Source organism: Gouania willdenowi, chromosome 6 (assembly GCF_900634775.1).
Source record: "Gouania willdenowi chromosome 6, fGouWil2.1, whole genome shotgun sequence".
Classification (NCBI taxonomy): domain Eukaryota; kingdom Metazoa; phylum Chordata; class Actinopteri; order Blenniiformes; family Gobiesocidae; genus Gouania; species Gouania willdenowi.
The window spans coordinates 69,343,972-69,369,930 of NC_041049.1; the positions used below are offsets into that span (position 1 = coordinate 69,343,972).

Consider the following 25,959-nt stretch of genomic DNA (forward strand, 5'->3'; position numbering starts at 1 on the left):
TCACATGGGTCTATATGTGTGAAAGCACCCCTAGTGTCACTGTTGTATTAGGATTTTTCAGTGATCGGTTGCTATTGTCTTGGGAGAGCAAAGGTGCTCATGTAGCTGTGGGGTGGGGCAGGTGGCGGGGGACGTGGAGTTTTTACACCAGTGACATAACCAAAAGGGACCTTTAAGGGGAGGGCTAAGCTGAAGTTACTTCGTTCTGCTTTAATATGGGGGGGGGGTCTGTAGTTTTCTTGTTTTGTCAGGTTTTTTTTGTCATTTTGTGTGTTCTTGTTATAATTATGTGTATTTTTCTGTCCTTTTTTGCATTTATGGTGTCAATTTGTGCATTTTTGTGGTCATTTTCTGTTTTTCTGTATTATTTATAAAAGGAAAAACAGCAAGGGATTACAAAAGACAGCTACTTTTTAAAATTTTAACCTTTTTGTTTTACTTTGAAACGAAACAAAATTTGTACACATTCCTATGTATGGTGTATTGTACACAAAATCGTAAAAACCACGGTACACAAGTCTGTATTGAACCATGGATGGCGTACCGAACGGTTCAATGTATTAGTGAGAATTGTTGAATGCCTATTATTTACGGTAACTTTTCTTTTCTCACTTTATTTTAAAGTGGAAAGTTGAATGATTTCGGAAACCATTTCTAGCAGAAGTAGCAAATAGCAATTAGCTTATCAGAAATAAAGGCATTTCTTCTATTTATTTAGTTTATAAATGAAACTAGTTCAAGCTTTTTTAGAATGATGCAGGAAGTTGACCTAATCTTTATCCAATCTACTGTATATTCATGGCACTATACCTTGTGTACAGTGATAATCTGGCTTAACAAAGAGTCTGTTTTCCTTTCTTTTATTTTCAGTTTCTATTTCTATGTATCAAACATAAATGTGTTCCAATAATTAGAAAGTAGCTGCACCAGGAATAAGATGAATAAAACATGATGGCCTACACTGCTTTAAAAACCTAAACGTTGCAACAGAAGTTGCTTTTCTGCAGTAATCATAAATATTCAGAGACAGATTTACGGTGTAGCACGAGAAAAGGGCTGATGTATTTATTGGTTATCTAACTAATCGTTCCTCTTCCAATTTCAGTTAAATAGTTTCCGAGCTTACAGTGTGCTTGAGTGTGCATGTTTGTTAATCCGCTACTCCTGTTAACTCGTCCTCAGGCAGGCATTATAAATAATTTCATAATCCTGTGTGAACACATAAAGGTTTTTTAACTAGGGAGCGCGGATGTCCTGCGTGTTACCTCACAAGGAAAACATGACGTGCGTATAAAAAAGAAACTCAGAAATGTGTCTCCATTAGCATATGAGCTAATGAGTCTGCTGCCTTGCTAAAAAGTTGCTACTCTGTGCGTGGGAAACAAGGGCAAAGACAGTTGTTCCCATTTGTTGAGGCTCACGTACCCCCTTTGTCAAACTCATTTTAGTTCAGGGACCAAATACAGACCAAAAAGAAGAAAACAAATTAAATCATTGTGCCCATGTTTTCCCTATCAGTTCAATTCACTTGATCAATTCTTGATTTTGTTACCAAATTTTCAAGGAATTTTGTGGAATTGTTTGTGAGAAATTGCAAGATTTGTGGAAAAATGGAGCGTTCTTTTCACATTTTGCAATTGAAAATGACTGCATTCATGTGCTATAAACAAAGGACAAAATGTTTTCATGTAATTCATGTTTTTGCTGTCATTTTCTTTTTCTCTTGCGGGCAGAATTGGATGCTCTAAATGGCCGAATTTGAGTTTGACACATGTGGACTAAAGCATTTTACTTCGAATACTTAAAAAAAAATAAAACTACATATCATAATGATGGAATGACCAAGTGATAACACATATTTTAAAGTATCACATTTTGTTAATAGGTGGAATGAAACAATATTTAGTCTCATTAATAGATTTATTTCTCTAGTAGGGCTGGACGATATGGACCAAAACTCTTATATCTATATTTTTTGCAAAATGGCAAACAATGTAAATTTCAATATTTTTTAATTCAAATGAAGTCTGACCAGAAAGACAATTATGAGTTAATGTTAAATGTAAAATGTTACTAAGGCACATTTATTAACAAACAGCTGCACAATATGTGCAACTTTTGTCTTTTTCTCCTATAAGGGACAGCACGTGTGAGTGAGTTCTGTAGTGTGGCTTGTTTCAATGAAGGTCTGGGTTTTGATGTGCTTTTCATGCTGTATTTTAAATAGAAAACTCGATATATCTTGAATCTTGATATATTGCACAGCCCTATTCTCTAATTTATATAATTTTGTTTCATCTTCCGACTGGCATGGGGCCAAGACTGACTCTTGTATTTTCAGTTCATTTTCTAATCAAGATAATTTCCATCATTATTTATATAATTATAATTTTTACTAAAAATAAACATTATAAAACCCATATTTAATGCTTTTATTTGTTAATTTTCCTCTCTCTCTCTCTAGTACCCCATGTAGTGCCATTATGTACCCCTAGAGGTACACGGTACCCCCATTTGAGAAACACTGAATTAAGCAATGAGTGGCAGAATCATGTCTCCGTTTTGCAGATTGAGTCTAAACTCAGACTGTAATGAGCTTTTAATGTCTGGGAATATTCATCTCCACGTAAACAACTTATTTTAATCTTTTTGGATATTTTTTTTTTAAAAGCTAATAAGAAATTGAAGCGAGAACATTTTTTTGATTCTAACGGCTTTTTTTGTCTAGCTTTTAAAAAGAGTGCACATGTGGTGATGAGGGATTTGCAGTATCTTTGTCAGGCCTTTAGCCCTCTGGTGCGACTAGAAAGGGTCACCTTGTCATTGATCCACGAGTAGCATAAGAAATACCTCAATTGTCTTTCTATAAGTGAGATTATTCTGCTCCTTTCTAGCACCTCCAGGATTAGCCCCAGCATTTGAGATGTGATCTACATGACCTCCTCTTCTGCTTTGGGGAACCAAAGAAAGACAATGTGAGGATACAAGGACAGCTTAGACAAGTCATTTTGCCTTTAATTGCTCGAACCTCCCACGAGTGCTGTTGCTTAAGTACTCTAAAACTGCTGTTGTTTTCCAACACATAATCTTTGATTATATGAAGGTCAGCATTTTTACGTCTAAGCTTCTTACGAGAACATTTGGAGCAGGTGGATTGCTTAGAGAGATGAGACAATGCTCCTCTGGAGGAGTAAAGAGTGAGAATGAACTACTAAGTCTTACACTTTATACTTCTTGTTTTTTTCGTTTTTTTTGTTTTTTTGTTCTTCTCAGACCTAATTTCCCACTCCGTATCAATAGCGTCATTATGTAGGGTTTTATCTCGCTAATTAGGGCTTCATCTTTTTGGGCAATCTCTCAAAGGATGTGGATTAAGCTTCTGTATCTCTAAACTGAAGTTGTGGAGGGGTCGGACCAGGCCTTTCAAGTCTCAGCTGATTGGTGCTTGAAACAGAAAAGGATTGACGTGTTTTACTTCTCGTAGTCGAACAAAAACTTGCCAATAGTAGCTGCGTTTCCATTACCTTTGTGCAAAATCGAAATAGCACAATAAAAACTGATAATTGTAAACTGTATTTATTATCTTTAAATGTGGTTCACACAACTTTTCACTATGCCCGTGTATGCTGGAACACACAAGTACAGTCAAAGGATAACAACTCACAATGAAGTAGTCCTATTTTGTTTAGATTCTGGCAAGAGTACGTAAAAAAAAACTATAAAATTAACAGGTGTGGTGGGTTCCCCTTTATCTAAATGTTGATGTGATGATGTGAAGAATTCTCCGCGGACACCTTCTTGATATAAACGTAACATTTTATTAATACAATGTGAAGATGAGTGTCCGAGTTAGACCCTCCATGGCAAGTCTGAGAACAGCAAAGCCAAACGCTACTCTGAGGGAAAAACAGCCAAGCAAACACATATGATCTGACGAGAAACCTGAAACCAACATGTGGTGTCTAAGGCTTTAGCTAAGGAACAAAGAGAGGAAGCAACAAATGTTTATTGCGGTGGTAAAACTCCCATATATCTACAAACAAAGGTTGGAGTTAGACTCGTTTATGGCATACAGCTGTAGCTAGTCTGAGACAAGGATCTTTCAAGGTTCACAGGTCAATATACTGTAACAACCGCAGTGCTTCTGAGGTGTTTAATTGCGAAAACATGCATCCAAACATGCAAAAGGCCAACACTCAAATCTAGGTAAAATGTATATTGCATTAAATGAATATCATATGAAGCAGTCAATACACCTCACAGGTTTCGTAGAAAATCCTGTAGCCAAAATCAGAATCAGAATCAACTTTAATGGCCATGTATGTTATACACACAAGGAATTTGACTTGGTGAACTGTGCTTTCTCTAACAAAGTAAACATTAACTAATAACAATCATTTAGAAAATATATAAACAGTAGTAAAAGACTAATATGTGCAAAACTAAATAGAATAATACAAGATAATAAGATAATAGGATAATGGTGCAGCAGTGCAGTGATGAGTAGTGCAAAAGGAATGAATTAAACATGAGTTAATTATATTTTAGCATTTACAATGAAGAGTGAAGGTGAACATTTAAATTAATTACTATACGTATATGTACATGTATATTCAAATGTAGTAAGTTTAAGTGTTAAGGTAAACTAAGGCCAGCATTTAGGCTAATTCTCTGCTTTGAACCTTCTATAGGCTGAGTATTCCCTAACCTTGTGTGTTACAAGCTGGGTTTCCAATAAAGATTTTCGCAAAATAAAAGCGTTATTTCCAAATGTTGACAAAGTATAATTGCGCTTTGAACGTGTTTTTATTGAAGGTTGTTTTTGGGCAACCTTAACTCTTGTGAAACCTCCTTATAAAACTCTGTATTCCTTTGTTGTTCCACGTCTAATGTGGCAATAATAATTTTTAAGTATAACGTTAAGAAATGTCTCAGTCTCCTCTTCTGTTTACACATACCGCGCCATGTTTTCTCGAAGAGAAGTGGTCATATGACCAGGTACATCACGTCATGTGACCATGAACGTCACCTTCTGTGATGTGTATTTGCGGAAAAAGTGTTTCCATTGCGCTTTTGCGACACTATCTAATCTAAATAAAACCTGAATTTCGAAAAAGCACTCAAATATTGCTAAAAGGTTGTTACGCTTTCATGAGGAGGAATTTCAGATATTTGGACACTGAAATGTGTCGCAAAAGAACTATGGAAACACTTTTTACACAAATACACATCACAGAATGGTCACATGACCACTTCTCTCCGAGAAAACATTATTACAGCCACATTAGACGTGATTCTGATTCTGAAACAACAAAGGAACACAGAGTTTTATAAGGAGGTTTAGAGCGTCCGTCTTCCTACGAGGCTCCTACCCAAAAGAATCTTCAATGTAAACACGTTCAAAGCACAATTACATTTTGTCGACATTTGGAAATTTTGCTTTTATTTTGCAGAAATCTGTAATGGATACCCAGCTACTAAACACTGAATGCCCAAATCAAAGAGGGTTATTGATTAATTTTGGTGCAGATTTTGGGGAAAGTCTATTTTTCATGCCAGTTTTGGGTTTTGCTTTCACAGCACGTAGCCGTGTCTCTTAAAGATTGATTAGTGCCTTCTGTCAAGCTTAGTGAAAGGAAATCCAATACGCTTAATAAATCCCACCGTAACAAAAATACTATAACTTCTTTTTACTGCTGTGTCTCCTTTGTCTTGCCGATGTGAAGAGCTTTTTTTAAAATCAATGCTGAACCATATCGTAGCACGTGAATAGTTCATTTACAGTCATGTAGCAAAACCTACCATTTGGTTTGCATAGGAAATCAGGTAATTTATTTCTGCTGGAGCTCTGAATCATTGTTTGCCAGACTGAAGGACAGCATGCTATGAATTACCCATGCTTTGTTATTTTGGGGTTTGTCATCTCTGAAAGTCAACAGAAAAATGATTTAGCTGCAGACAAAATACCAAAACTTCAAAACTGAAAGACTTTACTGATAAAACTCAGACAAACCACTAACGTTTGACTTATAACATCCATCTTCTTCTTTTTTTGCCTTTTCTAAACAGAGAAATAAGATCCTTTGTTTTGTGTTGGTGCATGAACACAATCTGCTGTACCTGATTCTGGTACTTTGTAAATCCTAAATGATTAAACCAAAGTGACTTTTATACAAAACTATGAATGTTTAAATCACAAGACTTTCATTTGCTGAAGAGAAAAAACCTAATGCCCTTTATTATTCTTGTTGAATGTGTCGTTACGAGATTGTAGCGTGCCTTGGATCTTACACTTGGTCCTTTTCTCAAAGATCTCGGAGCATCCATATTCCTATAGGACTGCTTCTCCAGACTTCAGATTGGCTTTAGCCTCACAAACCTTTAACTTGACAGTGGTTCAATATGAAAGCGTGGGAGGAAGCCTAGGGAGACGAATGCTTTGATCTCCTCATTTCAGCACATTTCTTTGCTAAAATAGGAAAATTCAGTTATTTCATGGAAAGACTTATCGCACAATGTTGCAGCGATATTAAACATTTATTCTCTTGTTTGTAATGACAATTAAAAAAAGAACATTTTGATGCTGTCAGCAGAATATAAATGATTAATAGTTGAACACAATTGTAATGTGACAAAAGAAACTACTGTACATACGTGAGCTGGATTGTCAGACGGGAACAAAACTGTGATTTCAAAACAAAACATTTTTGGTGATACTATTGGAACAAATAAATAAATCATATTTCCTAATAAACATTAACAAATAAAAGTGATCCGATGGATGGATGGATGGCATAACAATGTATTGCAATAACACAGTGAATAATTAATAAAGTATTCACATAGGCTACACTGTGTTACCTTTGAAGGAATACAGTAATTTATTTTCACAATAACCGTAAAAGGCAATTACTTTTTTGTTCAAATAAGGGACATATATATATATATATATATATATATATATATGTCTTAATGTAAAGATAATTTAGACTCTCTATATTGCCCATAGGATTGAGTCTGAGCGTAGACGTCACTTTGTGTTTGCCCTGTGAGACGCCTGCAACCCGGAACACATTAAACAATACATTGGGTCAAAATATGAATATTCTAGTTACTATTGCCACCAAAAACTTTATTTTTTTGCACCTTTTTTTTTTCTTTTCATTTTTTTTTTTTTTTTTTTTTACAGTTGACCCAAATAATGTAAAAAATTATTTCTGTGACTAAATTGAACATTCATCATATTACAGCTGATATGTTGCAGCACAGCAGTTGAAAATGTTGGCATTGTAATATGTACTGTATATCTACATTTTCATAAATCATCTAAATTTGGAAATGGATTATTCTATATACTGAATAAATGCCAATCTTCTCATAATACCCGTGCGTTGCTTAATGAATGGCCTACATGTCGGTGCAGCACATGATCTGGATATGAATTAGAATTTTCTGTATTAATTAGTGCTTTGAATCTGCTCTGAGCATACAGCTGTGTATATACATCATTTATAGTTTGTTGAAATGATGGCTTTTCCTGTCCTGTGCAACTATTGATGAACATATCCGTTACTTGTGTATACAGTCTTCCATCAGCGTTAAATATTGCATGTGACTTTTGCATTTTTTTTCAGGTCCTTATTACCAGAATTGTGCCGCTAATTCGCATAGTGCAGAAATTCCCTGCTGCAGTATGCAATGTCAGATTCCAGTGCCTGAATGTGACATTTTCTGCATCAGGGTCAACTTTCTATCCACTAATTACAGCTCATTTCCCATGAAAGGGTCTCACTATGAGGGTATATTCATTCCCACCACCTACAGTGGGAAGAAAAGCCTTCACATGCCAGTCACAATTAAAAGTCAATACAGACCGAGCTGCATTCGTCATGCAGCAGATAAGAAACAGTCTGAATTATTCATTGCAAAACAAAAGCATGTTCCAATGTAGACTCATGTAAATGAGGAGCCGGTGCTGCTGTTAATAAAGCTATATGTTCTACAAACACATATGTTCCACGCAATAGCATAAGAGGTCGTCCAAAAACAAATTACCCGCACGCACACAAGCACATGCACAGACCTGCATAGAAACCTGATGGTTAGCTGTCAAAAATAATAAATCACAGTTTGGGTGAGTATATTTGTTTTGGTTTTTTTTTTCACTTCCCTTCGTAAGAGCTCTTTAATTTGTCTGGATATCCAGCCGTCGTAATGGGCGATTTTGACCGTCTTTACAGTCTCATTTCCACAGGAGAATTCTAGATGATTAAAGTCTTTTGATTAAGGCATTGAAGAATGAAGCTCTTTGGAAAGCAATAGTTGGGATTTGAGTAAAACATGAGAACATATGAGTCCTGGTGGGCCGTCGACCAAAAGGGGACTGGACGGCTACGAGCGAGTGGAGGCAGACATGGTAACAGGTGGGCAAAAATGGTCCAAAAGGGGAGAAGACATGGCAAGAAAATAGTGAAAAGTGACTAAAATGAGTCAAAAGGCAAAGGGGAGCTTAAATGGGCAAAATGTGGCAAACAATAGTGAAAAAGTGCAAAAATGTGGAACATAAAGAGGCTAAATTTTGGGAAAAATGGAAACAAGTGGTAATTATTTGGCAAAAGTTAGCTTATTTGGATGAAAAGTGGCCAAAAAAATCAAAGAAAGTACAAAAATTCAATAAAAGTGTCAAAAAAACTTGCTGAAATTGCCAAAAAAAAAAAAGAAAAAAGGGATATTTATTTGCTAAAGGAAGCTAAAGTCTGAATAAAGTGTGGGCAGAGGAAGTTACAAAATGACCAAATAAAATAAGAAAAAAGGGGTTAAAAAAGTTTCCCCTTTCAAGGTTTTCTTGGGGAATAATAATTCAAATGAAGACATAAAGAGCCACATGTTGAGAATCACTGACTTAATAACAGCTTCTACATGGTGTCACTGATAATGTAGTGGGCTGGTCTGGACAGAATGCTCTTGAAGTGTTTCAATTTCTTTCTTTTTTTAAATAAACCTAAATTTAGTCATTTTAAACAAATATCATGACAAAGTTCTATTTTGAAACTGAACAGTAACAAAAACAGTCGAGTGAACAATGTAACCAAAGGTGAAAATATTTGATGTTCCTCCTGAAACTCCTCCAGGCAGCTCGTCTTGGGGCCTTGTTAGTGTTGACATCTCTGTCTCTCAAACTAAATAGATGACACCACAACAGGTGCACTATGGGAAAGAAAAGCCAAATATAAGCATTGTGACCTTCAACCCTTATTGTTTCTCCTTCTTTTATTGCTTTTTGTGTTTCACCTTCAGGGCACCAAATGGAGGGAATTCGTGGACAGTTCGCGTCTTATCAGAGAGCTCCTCCACCAAATTGTTTTAAGTTTTCCAGTACAGTCAGAAAGATTTGTTCTGACCCTAAATGTCAGCCCTCAATGTTGCTGATGCACCTTAAGATTAGGGTACATTTCAGTAAGAACAGTAGCTAAAATATTAAATTACAATCTGTTTGCTTGTGAAATAAGCTAACTGTAAGCTAGCTGTGTTATCGTTAAACCTCAAGGAAATGCAGCTATAGTAATTCTAAATGAGGCGACCTATCACACTAGGCTGTTCAACAAAGATGGATAATGATACATAGCCTACGCTAGTTATTGGACACTCTTTGTTTCTCCTGTAACATGGTTTCAAAGCCTCTTCTTGTTGTGGTTTCAACGATATTTTTCCACGTCAGAGCAGCAGCTCTGAACTTCTTCTCCGTGGCGGGCGCCATGTTTGTTGTGACACTGCTTGGCACAAGAGATACGACGTTCTTTCTGTACGTCTCTGATTCGGTTTTTTTTTTCAAAACCGACAAAAAGAGCAGAAACGGCGGCATTTCCATATCCACTTTCTTACAAATATGAAGTGGGTGTGGCTTATCGCCAGACTAGAAAAAAGGTTGTATAGAATAAATTACAAAAGAGAAATTATTTGGGCAGAGCTGAGTAATTAGCTTAATGTTGATGGAACGTGACATGCGGGCTTCTGCTCCCTCTCTGTTTTTAACTCCGACAAAAAAAACATCAAAAGAGAAAAAGTTGATCAGAAACTGGATGAACTGTGTTTAATGAGGCATTACTTATGAGGCATACATAGGGGAAATAACCCAACTAAACCTTGGTAATTATATATGATCTTTTAATAGAGCTTGCTAATAAAATTTACTATAGTTGCCCTTTAAAGGTCACGTCATGCTATTTTTCACCCATCTCCATTTGTTCTAAGAACACCAAAAACATAGTATTTGAGGTTTTTTTTCCCAAACTCTCCTGTTTTCTAGAGTTTTAACCTCTGAAAAGTCACTTTCTGACCAACTCTTCACAAACAGGCTGATTTGAGGCCTACTTATGCATATTAATGAGTGGGCGTGTCAACAGATGGGACACTGACTTCCTCCTCCCCGCACGGTGACGTAGGACCTGCCCTCCTCCCACCCACTTCGTAGCCGAGCTCATGCTGCTTTATAAACACAGACAGAGCGTGGGGGCGGGGCGTTCACCGGTACATACGTAGACTGTAGAAAATACATACATAGCACTGTGTGAAGGACGCTGAAATGCTCACCTACGTGGGCGTGTCTGTTTACATGTCAATCACGGCAGAGAGCTTCCTGGAGGCGTGGCTCCTGGAGGGTGCAAAGCTGTGCTGGGGTCGTGTCAAGGCTGGAGGATCAGCCGCCGCCAGAGGCCCGGCGCTCGGCCCTCCTTGCCACGTTGGTGGCGCTCCCCCCTACTCCCTGGCCTCGCCGGCGTCATCGCCCCCTTCGTGCGCGGGGCGGTGTCCGGCGCCGGGCGGAAGGCGGGTCGGCGGTGGGGGCCGGGTCTCGGCGGCGTCTTTTTAGCCTCCTCAGAAGCAGCTTTAAAATTTTTGCTTGCCTCGACCGTGACCAGGAGATGAACAGGCGAAAAAAAACTGTAGCAAAAGCCTCAGCCCAATGAGTGCCACGTGACTGCCGTAAAGTGATACGTTCTCCAGGCATTCTCCAGGTCACATGACCTGACCAAAGATGGTCCGTCTCTCCAAACTTACATGGGCGGTATTTCAAGAGGGAAGCCCCGCTCAGAGCAGTGATACTGTCAAGCCCTGTATATTGGCCTGAGGAATCATTTAAGATAATTCATATGGGTCAAGTCTCTTTAACTTTAATAACATTTAAGAGTTGTCTAAAGATTATCATGTAATTTCCAGCTCAAACTAACTTATGCCTATATACCCCACTGTAGTTAATTGAATTATTCATAGATTTCATTCAGTTAATGTAGTAGTAATATTGGTAGTATTGGTGATATTTGGCAGAAAGAGCCATTGGTGTCTTCACCCTCTGTAACACATTTGACCTCTTTTGGAAGGTGAAATTAGGGACTTTGACGACAGAGTTGTGTCAGGACACCAGCCGGCCACTGTTGGAAATCTGCACCTCTTTGCACTGACCAGCTTCTTTGCATGGATCAGGGCTTGGCCGTCCATCTGTCGGGTGTCGGCTTACATTTAAGCCCTGCCATTTCACAGGTCCGGATCTAGCTAAGCAATCCCAGCAGTCGGCTTAGCTTCTCAATGACACCAGAGGAAACCGTTCTGTTGAAATTTGGGCTGGCAACATTACACCTGTGTGAAAGTAATTGCACTTAGAATGCCAGAGGTCATAAACTGCTGCTTAGGATGAATAACAATGAAAGGGGTTTTGAATATGCAATGCATGTCTGTAACTAGGATCTTCATTTTGGAATTGAAATAAATAATAATACCAGGAATTTAATTAGTAGCAACCTGCAACTGAATCCAAATAATCAGACGACTATACTACTGAGGTGAAAATAATAGATTACAAGTACTCACTGGAATTTTATGGGTACTTGTACTTTTTTTCTTACTTGTACTCAAGTACTTTTTAAAGAAGTAAATTAATTTGTTACATTTCCACACAGTTACAGAGTAAATTATTGTGAAACTACAAAAAATGAAATGACCAAACAACAATCAAATGCATCACATCATAACCAGATTTAAACATAATGCACGGCGCCAAAACAGCATTGAATAGCAGTTATTTTCTCAGTTGTAGAGTTCATAAATGTATCTATACTTAGAGCCTAAACATTTGGTGTTATTTTATTTAAAAAAAAAAAAAAAAAAAAAAAAAAATTTACACATTTTGACAAACCTTTTATTTTATACAGATACCCTTGTGGAAAATAAAAAAAGCTCCAATTGTGATGTTTATGTTTAAGATTCATTACCAACAATAATCATGGGGCGTAAAAGTAACTATTTTACTCGTACTTGAGTATTTTATGTATGATTTACTTGTACTTGCGTAACATACTGTATATCAGTACTCTTTACCAGGGGTGGGGTCAATTATAATTGAAATTGTATTTTAAAAAATTGGTTGCTCTCGTAATCATAATTAAATTGTAATAAATAGATAAAATAAAATAAAAATGATCAATTGTAATTTAATGCAAAACTGTAGAACCATGTTACAGTTGTGTTTAGTTTTACACATATGTAGTTTACAATTATTAAAATATGTTTCATATCAAGCTTTCCCACATTTTACGATTTAAAATATAAAATAATCGAGGGGTATTTGATACAAAAAAGGCTTAGATGCCCACACCAAAAATATTAAAACCTATATTTTAATTGATTATGAATCCTAACAAAGTAATCAATAGATAAGAAATAAATTAGACGATAGATATTTGTTTTTTTAGTCTATTTTACAGCTGATTATCTGTTATCATAAGAGATGCTAACAAAAAGCTAACACAAGAGGAAGGTTCACTTTTATTAGGTTATTTATTTTAGTAATTGTGATTAATTGTAATTGTAAATTTAGTAACTGAGAATGTAATTGCAATTGACTTTCTAAAGATAAAAAAATAGTTATAATTTAATTGTAATTTAAAAATAATGCTGGTCACTTTAATCATACTTGAATTTTAATTGAATATGGATAATTGAAGACGTAATTTGTAACTGAAAAATGTAATTTACCCCAACCCTGCTCTTAACACCTCTGCAGAAAACCTAGTTTCCATATCAATAAGATGTTAACATATGAAATAATTTACTAAAATGATCTATATTCTAAAGGTTTTACACATTTCACGCAATAATCCAAGGTAATTCAAACTGTACATTCCTTACTTAAAATACATTACATCTTCACCTGGAGGGCCTGTATCTGTAGACAGGGGCTGATAGTGCAGAATCCTTTTAACCACTGCTGTGTTTGGCTGCTGGGGATTAACTCCCAGGCTGAGTAAGCACTTTGCTGGGGAAGGGGCTTTGAAGGCTTTTAACACTTTGTGCTGGAGATAGCGTCAGCATCATCTCAAGGAGCTCTTAGAAGCTTACCGGTGTTTAAGGATAGTTTTTATCCAGACTTATGAGCCATGTGTCGTGACAGGTGAATGAAGGCTCCAAACAGGTCTTAGCAACACAGCTCCATCATGGTATTTGCAAATTGTAAAGAATTAAATGATGGCAGACACCATTTTATACGTGATAGGAGTAATATTTGAGTAAGTGATAAGTGAGCAATGCATCACAACAACTAGTCTTCAGTACTCAAGTAAAAGTATAGATACTTGAATAAAAAATGACTGGTAAAAGTTAAAGTTTTGAAGTTGTTCCCTTAGAACTTGTAGAATATTGGTACATGGAAATAAATGAAATTCTCCTCCAGCTTCACGGTTGTTGGTTTGCGTCTTTTTACGACGTGACGTCATCTTCGAAAAGTAACAAGTTTATTTTTAAAATGTAAGGAGCAGATTCAGTAGAAAGTACAGATATTTGTTTTAAAAAACTAAGGAGTAAAAGTACAAAGAAATACTCAAGTACAGATTCCCAAAAAAACTACTTAAAGGTACAGTAACTTTGTGACTTGTCACGTCTGCTACATCGCGATGCTGCTTTGCATATTCTCCCTTAGCGAGCACAGGTTTCAACCTTTAATTTTTATTTTATTTTTATTTTTTTTTTTTTTTTGCAAAACTTGTTTGTATGTGGTTGCAGCCAGGGGTGGACTGGCCATCTGGCACACTGGGCATCGTCCCGGTGGGCGGTCGACCCAAGGTGGGGGTTTTTTTGACGAGCGAGTTGAGGCAGACATGGTAACACGTGGCCAAAAATGGTCCAAAAGTGGCAAAAATGTGGCAAGAAAAGAGAAAAAAGTGACAAAAATGGGACAAAGGCAGTCAAGAGTGAGCATAAAAAGATGACTCAGGTGATATTTATTGGCAAAAGGTAGCTTAAATGGACCAAATGTGGTAATAGTAATAGTAAAAAAGGTAAATAAAGTGGAAGAACAAAGAAGCTAAATGTAGGGAAACAAGTGGTTTTTATCAGAACACAAGGAAATAGATGAAAAGTGGTTAAAAAGTTTCCCCCTTTTAAGGTTTTTTGGGGGAATAATAATTAAAACTAAGACATAAAAAGCCACATGTTGAGCATCAGCAACTTAATAAAAACTTCTATTTATACAGTATATTTAGTCCAGTGATGGCAGAGAATCCTGTTGCACACAGACATATTACAGTTGGAATTAAACCAGCTAATTAGTGAATTTGATTAATTAGGACAGTCATTTATTTTTAGTAATAATCTTTTTGAATAGAATGAAAGTTTTTGTCAAAATGTATCAGTTACGGTCTTGTTTTAGCCAACTTTAGTCGACTACATCTGTTACTAATATTGCAGTGGGCCTACTCTTCTTTAAAAGTTACGCATTGGAAACAAAATCCATATTATAGAATTAACGTTAACATTAGTGCAAAAAAAAAAAAAAAAACCCAACCAAACACAAGTGAACTACAGTTTTACAGCTTTTAATAAAAATCTGTAGTCATCATACATACTTTTCCTGAATATATTTAGCAACTCTGAAATATTTAAATATAATCTGATCAGGTTATTTGCTTTTTCATCATTCAGTCAATATCTTTACAAACCTTAGTTCTGATTGGTTTTTGTTTCATTTGACTTTTATATTTTCATTTTTATTTGTTAATGAAATAATCAATATATTTTGATAAAGTATTTGTTTTTACAATCCAGTTGATCTTGTTAAAAAATGTCATTTACCAAAACAATGACAACATTTTACGTCAACAAAATGAACACTGTGTAAACAAGCAACCTGTCAACAATGTGACAGTAAATAAATCTGCTGCAGTATTAGCCTACATAGTGTGCTAATACTGTCTCTGAGGTGTGTCACAAAGCTGTGTCCATGTCGATATGGTCAGAGGTTATATTTTTATTTTGTTGTGCTTTTAAAAGTATGCTTTTTCTCAGAGAATTAATATATATTTAAACTACATTGTTTAGTTCAGATCATTTGTTTTAATTAAAGTTTCAAACTTGTGACTAATAGCAGTGACTTGTTCACGGTGCAATGTCATGTTTGTGACCAATTAACCTACTCCTCGTAAGTGTTTTTAAAGGTACGGTAAAAGTCCCACCACTTTATTAATAATTGAGTCAGAAACTCATACACCATAATGAGCGTCATCACAAAGCCTCATCTTCATCCTCCCACTGGACGCTGGCATAAAGGCATGAATCTCACCATTCATTGATCTAATTATTTTTTCTTTTCTTCCTCCCTTATTGAACCCTGTCGTCTCATTTTTGAATTGTATTCATTCTTTTGAGAAGCAACCCCCCCCCCCCCCCCCCTCCACTTTCCTTAAATTAATGTAATTCCCCCGAGCTCACTGGTTTTCTAATTGGAATGAAGAAGTGTTTCGATGACACGCCTGTAAGGAAATGATAACAGAAGATCATTTACAAAAACTGAGCTGTAAGTGTTTACTGTGAATGGCATTTTTCATCTTAATGTCTCCCTGTCCCTGTTTAACTTAGCTTACTTTGTATCTTAAGCTTCATCCTCAAACATTTTCAATTCAACTTTATTTATATAGCGCAAAATACAACGAAGTCATCTCAAAGCGCTGAACAAAATATGAAGTCCATAGTAAAAAAGAAAGAACCCAACAAGATCCACATGAACAAGCATTTAGCGTTCCAGACTAGTTGAGCCGTAAAGGGTTTTGTCTTCTTTTTTTATTCGTGTTATTGTTGTAATTATGTGAACTTTTCTGTCATGTATCAGATATATTGTCAAAAGTGCAATTTTATTGCTGTGATTGTCTTCAAGAGTTAAAATGCATAGAACAATCCCAAAATAAAAAGTAAATGAGACTTTGTCATTCAACAATTTCAAGCTTTAACCCAGATTTAAGTAAAAGTACAACAGCAACTTCACAGTAGCTTATATTATCTGATTAGGAAATCAGATAATATCTTATAACATATAACATTACTATTAAAAAATATTAAAATCTTCCCTTAGCATCTCAGCATAGTGTAAATAAAGAATTAAACATGCCTGTGGCACACATATAGCATACTCAAAGAGTAAATAAAGAGGGGGCGGGCTCACATTGGAACGCAAAAAAGTCCGAAAAAACTGTGGTGGGAATTTAAAAAAAATAATTTTATTATTATTTAAAAAAAATAATAGTAATTTAACCTGAATTTGCAAAATAAAAATAGTTTTTATCTACAAATTAATCACTTTAATCGATTTTTTTTTTTGCCCAGCTCTAATTTCTGTATTTTTCTGTCGTTTTGTTCAATTGTGTTCATAGTTTGTGTGTCTTTGGAGCTATTATGTAATGTGTTGTTTTTTGTGTGTTTGTAGTCATTTTGTTTGTTCAAGTGGTTGTTGTGTCTGTTTTTCCTGTCATTTTGTGTATTTTAGGATTGTTTTTGTGTAAAATGTCAGGCTATACAGTCCTCCCAACGTCTAGAAAATCTTTTTTTTTTGTAATTTGGTATTTGTTTTGGGGGCTAGGGTTAGACTGAGGGCCACATGTGGCCCCCTGGCCACCAGTTGCTTATGTCTACGTAAATATAGTGTTCTGCACATGAGCTCCCCCTTTTCAAAACATTTAACTCTTATTTTGATGAGTCATATTGAGTGGTGCAACAAGCTCAACACAACAAAAACATGTCTAAACTTTCCTCTAGAATATTACTTTTTCTTTTTTTTTTCAGTCAAATATCAAACTCTAGGCTTTCGTATCATTGGAACAACATCAGAAAAGTGTTTTATGTGTCACTGAAGTTTTTGTTCCCGACTCTTAGTGTTTGAAAGTAATAAAAAAAGAGGGCGGGTAAACATTTTATATGTGAGAAATATTTTTATTTTTTTTTTACAACTTGAAAATCAAAACATATGTGTTGCCTGAAGGTGCTGAACAGGTCTAAACCAAACCAAACCTGGATATGAGACTATAATGACTAAGGTAATGAGTAGGTATTAACAGAAGGGAAAAAGAGAAGGAAACAAAAGACTCCTATTTTCTGTCATTTTGGAAATAGGATGACACTGGTGTGTTGGTCTGGGCATGCGTTGCCATTAGGAAAGTGTGAAATCTCATTTACATGTCTGATTGTCGTGCACAGCCGGCTGAAGTGGCAGTCACGAGGCTCCACCAGCAAGGGATTATGATTTGATCATTCTCCTGATTGGGTTTCAGTGTCAATGGTAATGGAGTTGGACATAATAGCATCCCAATGACTGACATCCAATATGTAATTGCCGTATGATAAAGGCTGACAGATGGAGCTCAGACCATGAAAAGGCCACTTCCACACTTCTTCCTTAGGTGGTTTAGCATGCTGTACGACACACAAAGACACTCACTGTATTTTAGCAGCCCCGAGGGATGAATTGATCAATGTAGGTTAGGAATGAAAAATGATCAATTCTGGCCAGAGGTAGCATGGGAGCACAGCAGGCTCCGGTACAGGTTTCTGATGTCGGACGATCTCACTTGATTAAAGATGGTATCATCAAATCCCCAATCTGAACTTTGACCTTGGAAAAGGAATACAATGAAATCAAGCCAAGTAAATCTCACCCATCACAACTCCACCCCTATCTCTGCTGTGCGTCTGATGTCCTGTTGACTGTTGGTTCACAACTAACAATTCACTTTCTTTAAAAAAAAAAAATCAATGGCAAACGGGTAAAAGAAACTGTCACCCTGATAATTAACTGTCAACCCTGATATCACAGATTCCATTCCCCCTTTTCTCTGCTCTCACAATCTGTCACAAGTGATACGGTCCATTGCGTTATGCATTACCATTCTTCACAGACAAATCAAAGGAACTTCACGTGGCCGGTTAGAAAACGACTGTAAAGGGAGATTCAGAGCAAGACATGACACTGCATACACACCATTATTATCAAAAAAAGAACCATAAACCATAACTATTCTGAGATATTAGTGCACATTAAAGGTTCATAGGGCAGGATTTAGAAATCAGACTCTATAGTGACACCACGGTGGTTAGTGTAACTGCAGTCATCAGTCAAGCCACCGCGGGAACGTGCATCAAATGTTTGTTTATCACCGGAGAACAGCTGATTAGATATTGTGGATAGAGGATGGATACCCGAACAAACCCTGACGGGACCCGGCAGCACCGGACGGGTTGGGTTCAGACAGATATTTAGAACTGGTGTTCGGGTTTGGTCACATAGTGTCGTTTGCGCGCAGCGTTCTTCCTTTCCTGCTGCAGCACCTGTGATCCACGATGGAGGAAGAATGGAGCGGAGGACAATTAGAAAGGAATACACTGTTGAAACATTAATTTTACTGCACAATAACATGGATTATCTTTATCTTTGACACATGGGTTATGTTAATAGATCAGATGGGTCTCTTACATGTTTCTTGTTTGTGTTTCACTTTTGCTTGTTACCCGTGCGCTGGTCTGATGTTGACATTATCAGTTGTTTGTTAATAATATCAGTGCTTACCACTAAGACAAACATACATGTGTCATTTATTGTAGAAAAAAAAAATGTCGGACTCGGACTCGCACTCTAACTGTGACACGGTTATTTATTTACTCATCGTTCATGTAACCGTTTACTGCAAGACCTGTGCACATGCCTCTGCGTACATCTGTGGAACCAAACAATAGTTTATTCCACTGTGCTCGTCTTTTTTCAGTCTCCAAGCTGTTTTCTTCTAATTCTTTTTTATTTCCAGGTAATTGGGACACCACTCCAATTTTTTCAAGGCAAAAGATAGAAAATTATGTGGACTCATGTTTTTTTTTGGTTTAGAGCTATTATTAAAACAAAAAAAAAAAACTTGAAAATAATGTTTATTTTTTCTCAAATCCTGCCCTATGCTCCTTTAAATATCATTTTTGATGGCTTTGTTTATATATTGTTTACTTTACAGGGTTCTCATCAGGAATTATTCACTGCTTAGGGGGATTGTGTGGCACACGAACTAGTGCCACCGGCGCGGAAAATTTAGAAATGTATAATTATCTGAGGGTCAAATTTAGTGAATTAAAGCTAAAGTTGTGTTTTTTTTGTTGTTGTTTTTTCATCAGCCTTACTTTAAAGCTATTTGTTTAATTGGTGAAGGATCATGATGAATGTAGTTATAGAGTTACTCATGCTTGGTATATACTGTATATATAGGTCCTCCATTTATAAATACCCATACACACTGTAGAGACAAGAAATAACATTTTATTCAAAAGACTGATTCCAAGACACGCTTTTCTAATTTAATCGAGGTATAATGTGGCACCTGCAGTTATGTTGGAACACTCCCACGCGGAGGACGTGCACAGTAGAGCTTTAATTGGGCCAAAAAAAGAAGACCCGGCCTGAACCTGTTCCACCTGAATGAAACCGATGTCTCTTTAAGCCCGAACACGTTTCAACCAGACGGTATTTATATCCGTGCACGCACATGTAGACTCATCCGTTGAGTTAGAAACATGGCGAGCAGCATGTGTCGCTACACGCTACGTCTGGATGAAACACTGTTTACATTGGACGGTAATTGCGGTTACCAAGAGGAGGATCACACAGGCAGCATCGGCGGCACCTAAGTGGCGGCAGGGGTCCTGAGGTAAAGACGGGAGCATCCAAGCCAATGACGGTGCGGCTGATGAATGCGTTTCTCGGTTATGCAGATTAAAAAGAGAGTTAAAACAACCCGTGTGTGCCTGGAAGTCCCTTTTGTGTCTATGGGTGCAACAATTATTACGACAGTAACAATTAAAAAGAAAAAAAAAACAACAGAAAATCCCGCCACGTTACTGAAATTGCACCGTAGGGGGCGACATCACTCCATAGGGGATCAAAATGACAACGCTGGGGGCCCCTACGCTCAACAGCGCTGGCGAGAACCCTGCTTTACTTTTATCCCCTCGTCTAACATCTATTTGTCAAAAATTTAAATGACCAACTCATAACATAGGTCGATGGGATTTGTCTTTCTTTTTTCTTTTCGTATGCATTTGAGTTATGCAATAGCAAAAATCAATAGTTAATTGCACTCTTGTCACCATATTGCATTAGGATTATATACTGCTTGCATTTTAATAGTACATGTATTTATCTTTCTGAATCCAATTCCCAGTTGTACGTATGCACCATATTTTACTCTAAAAGATGGCATGAGCCGAGTGTTAGCTCCTGCACATAAATCACACACGCCACCATCTATCTTTGATTGTGTCCTCCTGGTACGCCTTGTGCTGCTGCACCCCCACACTGGTTTCAATTCAGACTACGATTAGAAAAAAGAGGAGCACAGAAATAAAGAAATACAAAACACCTTTTTCGGAACTAAAGAGAAATCTGTTTGACGGCACATTTACTGTAAAAGTGGGGTGCATGTTCTTGAATTGTCCCCTCAGTTTTTGTCACTGCCATATAATATAAACATCTCACATTACAGTAAAAGCTGCTGCCGATTGATTTTTTGTAAGTTGTAATGCTGAATGTACAGTGGATGACAGTATTATAAAGTGTTAGCTTTGAATATTTTCATAATCTCTTCATACATGGGCTACAATAGAAACCTATATACTGTATATAAAAAACCTCCCTTGAGCCACAAAGAAACTGTGGGAAAGCAAATGACTAATGCAAAAATCAATGTCAATACTTCAAGATAAAGCAAGTTCACTTGTAATTGTATCAATTCACAGTTTGTTCAAGACAAATTGTAACAGCATGCACGCTCGGTCTTGTTATATGTTCTGACTATACAACAGAGGGGAAAGTAACTAATTACAAGTACTCACGTTGCTATAATTGAGTTTTTGCAGTATATTTCCAAATCATTAATTTTACTTGTACTTAAGTACATTTTACAATATGTAAAGTCATTCATTGCAATTCTACACCCAACTGTTACCAGGTAAATTATCTTTTTTTTTAAAATCAACAGACATTGTTAAACTACAAAAAATGAAATGACCAGACAACAATCAAATACATGACATCATAGCCGACCAATCAGATTAAACGTAATGCACTGCGTCAAAGCAGCATTTTCATTTAAAAAATAATTGTATTTTGTACAGATACCTTTTTAAGTTTCTACATGACATGTTTACATTATGCAAGGGCAAGAATTCCCTTGCATACAAGTGAAAGTAAATAGTAACTTTTCATTGAGCTATTTGTTACTTGTACTTGAATACAATTTCAATCAAGTAACAGTACTTTTACTTTAGTAGGATGTATCAGTACTCTTTACACCTCTGCTATACAAGTTATTAGAAATACATTTATTTAACAAGAACAAGCATTTCAGGTTTATTCAGACTGACACCAGTTCAAAGTGAAGTAGTTTATTTTATTGTTTAGTTATCGCTTTTGAATCTTAATCAGAAAAAGCTAACCATTTGTTTTTATTGAATGCTTTAAAATTGAAGTGATACCATTTATTTTTCTAACAAAAAGGTTTTTTTTGTCTCCATATCTCTCCAGGTAACCGATAAGATGGCAGCCAGGGAAGCAACTGGGCACAGCTACCTGGTGGCTTGCTGGCAGCCCATTCTGATTCTGATGCTGGGCACCGTGCTGTCTGGTTCCACCACAGGATGCCCTTCCCGCTGTGAGTGCAACGTTCAGGAGCGCTCTGTGATGTGCCACCGCAAGAAGCTCATGACAGTTCCCGAGGGCATACCTGCAGAAACCAAACTGCTAGACCTCAGCAAGAATCGGATCAGAACCATCAACCCTGATGAGTTTGTCAACTTTGCCAACCTGGAACACCTGGAGCTCAGTGAAAACACCATCTCCACCATTGAACCTGGAGCATTCAACAACCTTTACGGCTTACGGACATTGGGGTTGCGTAGCAACAAGCTGAAACTGATCCAGCTTGGTGTCTTTACTGGCCTCAGCAATCTTACCCAGCTGGACATCAGTGAGAATAAGATCGTCATTCTGTTAGACTATATGTTCCAGGATTTGTATAATCTCCGGTCCTTAGAGGTGGGCGATAATGACCTGGTGTTTATCTCCCACAGGGCATTTCATGGCCTAAGTAGCCTTGAGCACCTAAGTCTTGAGAAATGTAATCTGTCCTCTGTGCCAACAGAGGCTTTTACCCACCTCCACAGTTTGATCACTCTAAGGCTGCGACACCTCAATATCAATGTCATACGGGATTATTCTTTTAAACGACTGTATCGGCTTAAAGTGTTGGAGATAGCCAATTGGCCGTATTTGGACACAATGACTCCAAATTGTCTGTATGGATTAAATCTCACCTCCTTAACCATTGCAAATGCCAACTTGACCACTATCCCTTATGTAGCCTTGCGGCATTTGGTCTACTTGCGATTTCTCAACCTCTCCTACAATCCTATTCACACAATTGAAGGGAACAAGCTCCACGATCTACTGCGTTTGCAGGAATTCCACCTGGTTGGGGGCAGGCTAGCAATGGTTGAGCCCTACTCGTTTCGTGGTCTTAACTACCTTAAAATTTTAAACGTGTCTGGGAATGCTCTCAGCACTTTAGAAGAGTCGGCTTTCCATTCAGTTGGCAACCTCGAAACCCTGGCCTTGTACGACAATCCCTTGGCATGTGACTGCAGACTGTTGTGGGTATTTCGACGTCGCTGGAGGCTGAATTTCAACCGGCAGCAGCCCACATGTGCATCTCCAGAGTTTGTCCAAGGCAAAGAATTCAAAGACTTTCCAGATGTTTTGCAGCCAAACTACTTCACGTGTCGCAGGTCCAGGATTAGGGATCGCAAACCCCAACAGAAGTTTGTCGACGAGGGTGCTATTGTTCATTTTGCATGCCAGGCGGATGGTGATCCTGCCCCTGTAATTATGTGGCTGTCACCGCAGAAAAAACATATCACCACAAAAACGATTGGAAGGCTCTCTGTGTTGCCAGATGGGACCCTTGAGGTGCGCTATGCCCAGATTCAAGATAACGGTACATATGTGTGTATAGCTAGCAATGCCGGCGGGAATGACACCTCCCTTGCTCACCTTCACATCCATAGTTATTCACCTGACTGGCCTCATCAGCCCAACAAGACTTTTGCCTTCATATCCAACCAGCCCGCAGATACCGGAGCTAACGATACGAGAGCCAATGTCCCCTTTCCCTTTGATATTAAGACACTGATCATTGCAACCACAATGGGCTTCATCTCTTTTCTTGGTGTAGTCCTGTTCTGCCTGGTTCTGCTCTTTCTTTGGAGCAGAGGAAAAGGCAACACTAAGCACAACATTGAGATTGAGTATGTGCCACGGAAATCAGACGCTGGCATGAGCAGCAGCACAGTGGATGCGCCCCGCAAGTTCAACATGAAAATGATATAAGAGCTCCATGGAATTTATTCAATTTCAAGGGGAAAAAAAAAAAAAAAAAGAGGATGAATGGAACATTTCGTGTCCTTTCAAACCTGTGGATCCTGGTCTGTTGGCATAGAGTTTTATTGGTTTTTGTTGTTTTTTTCCCCTGATGGACCGGACAGGAGGGCAGTTCTTGACTTTCAAAAGGGAGAGTGAAAATGAAACAACACTCATTGCTACAAGGGGAGAAGGAATTTCTACAAGTTCCACAAGAGCATCAACTGAAATTAGAATTTGCCAGTTGTATATGGATTTATTGTGAGAAGCTATTGTAAAAAGCAAAAACACCCTTCAAACAACCTGAACCTGACCGGAGGTGTTTTTGTTTTTGGTTTTTTTTTGGGTCATTGCTCTTTCTTGTGTCTAATTTTCATTTGATGTTGGTTTTATTTCATGGTGTATTTTTTTTCCACATAAATGAGATTTGTATAGATGGAGGATCACAGCAGCGATTCGTTCATTTATTACCATGCATCAGTGTTACGATCGATGCTCTGGATCCACAGATATATTGAAGTGAATTTTGGGCAGCAGTCATTATTGCTTTGTAAGACATCAAATGTGAAACTTTACATCCAAATATCTGGTTGAGGAATAGTCACACATGGTCACCCTTTGTGTAACGAGGGGACTTCCTGCTTTCATGTCCTGATTCATGTGACTCCAGTCTTTGTCCTAGACAGTGCACAGAATTAAAGACGACATCATCATATTATTAAATCAACCATTTATCAATGGATCGTAATTCCTACTCTTAATTCTAAAGCTCTGTCCTTCTTTAGCCATTTTCCTATAATTCCTCCTAATGCCTTGATTTGAAAAGTAGTATAAATTCACATTAATAGCACTGAGATAATATCATTATAAGGTTTCTTAAGCCCGATTTTTATATGTGCAGACAAGGAGACTGGAGGCAGCAGATAGAAATGTGATCTGCTATTAGCTTTTGTGGTAATAATAGATGAAGCATATTTTATTTTGTTTATTCATCCAACTAAACAGTTAAGCTCTCATTGCAGACATTTTAAATTGCATTTCCATCTCCAAACCTGTTATGTAATGGTGTTATATCTTTATATCGTTCTCAACAAAAATTGTGGTGCTCCTATTTTTTGGCAAACAATGTGTTACTCAAGCTGTAGGATACTTCTTTCAGTCTGTTACAATCTTTTAGTTTGAATTATTTGCTTTCATCATGTTCTCCATCTGCCTGCCTCATTAAAGCCTGAAAATACTACATTCCATGATCATTTACAGGTCATGCTTTTTCCCCAACTAAAGTGCATTTTTAAAAAAAAACAAATCGGGATCCTGGGAAACGGACTGCAGAGGAAATCTGCTCCCAGTTGGCCCTGCATTGGAAACCAGAGGTCACAGCCTTACCTTTTAACATGCACACTGTGGACAGCTGGGCAAGTTTAATGTGCGTGAGAATAAAAGATGAGGTATTTATGATGGATGACATTACAGATAATAACAAAGTAATGGCTGGAAGTGTGGACAGAATATGCAGATGGTGAAAGTGACACAGATGGTTACGGCCATGCAACGACCTGAAGCAGCTTTGGTGTAATCCCCCTTTGCGTAAAGGAAAAAGAAAACTGTGGATACGGCTCACGGTTCTCCCTCTTGCTGAATATGAATGCTCTCTTTGTTCAGTGTGGCTATTGTACCTAGCCTTTCTGTTAGTCCCAAGTGATCTCACCTTGGGTTTCTGATTCTGATTTTCCTTCTTTTTTGACCCTGGACAATATTGATCATGTAGACCAAGCCAACTTTTTACAAAAGAAAAAAAAATATATATTAAAAAATGATCTATGGAAAATACATTCAAATTGTTCTGTGCAATAAAGGTAATATGCAGATTTCTTTTCTTTTTTTTTTTTTTTTTAATAATGAAGATTTTGTTGATGTTAAATTGTTGAGAATATGGTATGTTGTATTAAACAATCTATGGACTTTTTTAAACACGTGAGACTTTTAATTTCAATTTCAAAACGAATTTTAGCCCTGACTTTGTTACATTACAGCCAAAACCAATGGCTATGTATCAGAAAACCAACAACACATTGTGTTTACACATCTAAAGAAAAAGGTTTTCAATTCAATTATCACTAATTATTTGTAGAATCACAATGACTGCTCTCATTACCATTGCCTTTTGTTTAAATATAGAATAATGACTTTTTCATGTTTAT

The 25,959-nt window shown here is 37.2% G+C and overlaps 1 protein-coding gene across 2 annotated transcripts in view; it reads left to right on the forward strand.

The window, feature by feature from the left end:
• Positions 1 to 25,125, forward strand: part of lingo1a (leucine rich repeat and Ig domain containing 1a) — a 176,451-nt gene extending 151,326 nt beyond the window's left edge. For both annotated transcript variants that reach the window (XM_028450776.1, XM_028450775.1), the window contains one exon: positions 21,869 to 25,125. In XM_028450776.1, coding sequence (XP_028306577.1) covers positions 21,881 to 23,728 — 1,848 coding nt within the window. In that variant the 5' untranslated portion in view covers positions 21,869 to 21,880 and the 3' untranslated portion in view covers positions 23,729 to 25,125. The remainder of the gene's footprint in view (positions 1 to 21,868) is intronic.
• Positions 25,126 to 25,959: the final 834 nt, after the last annotated feature.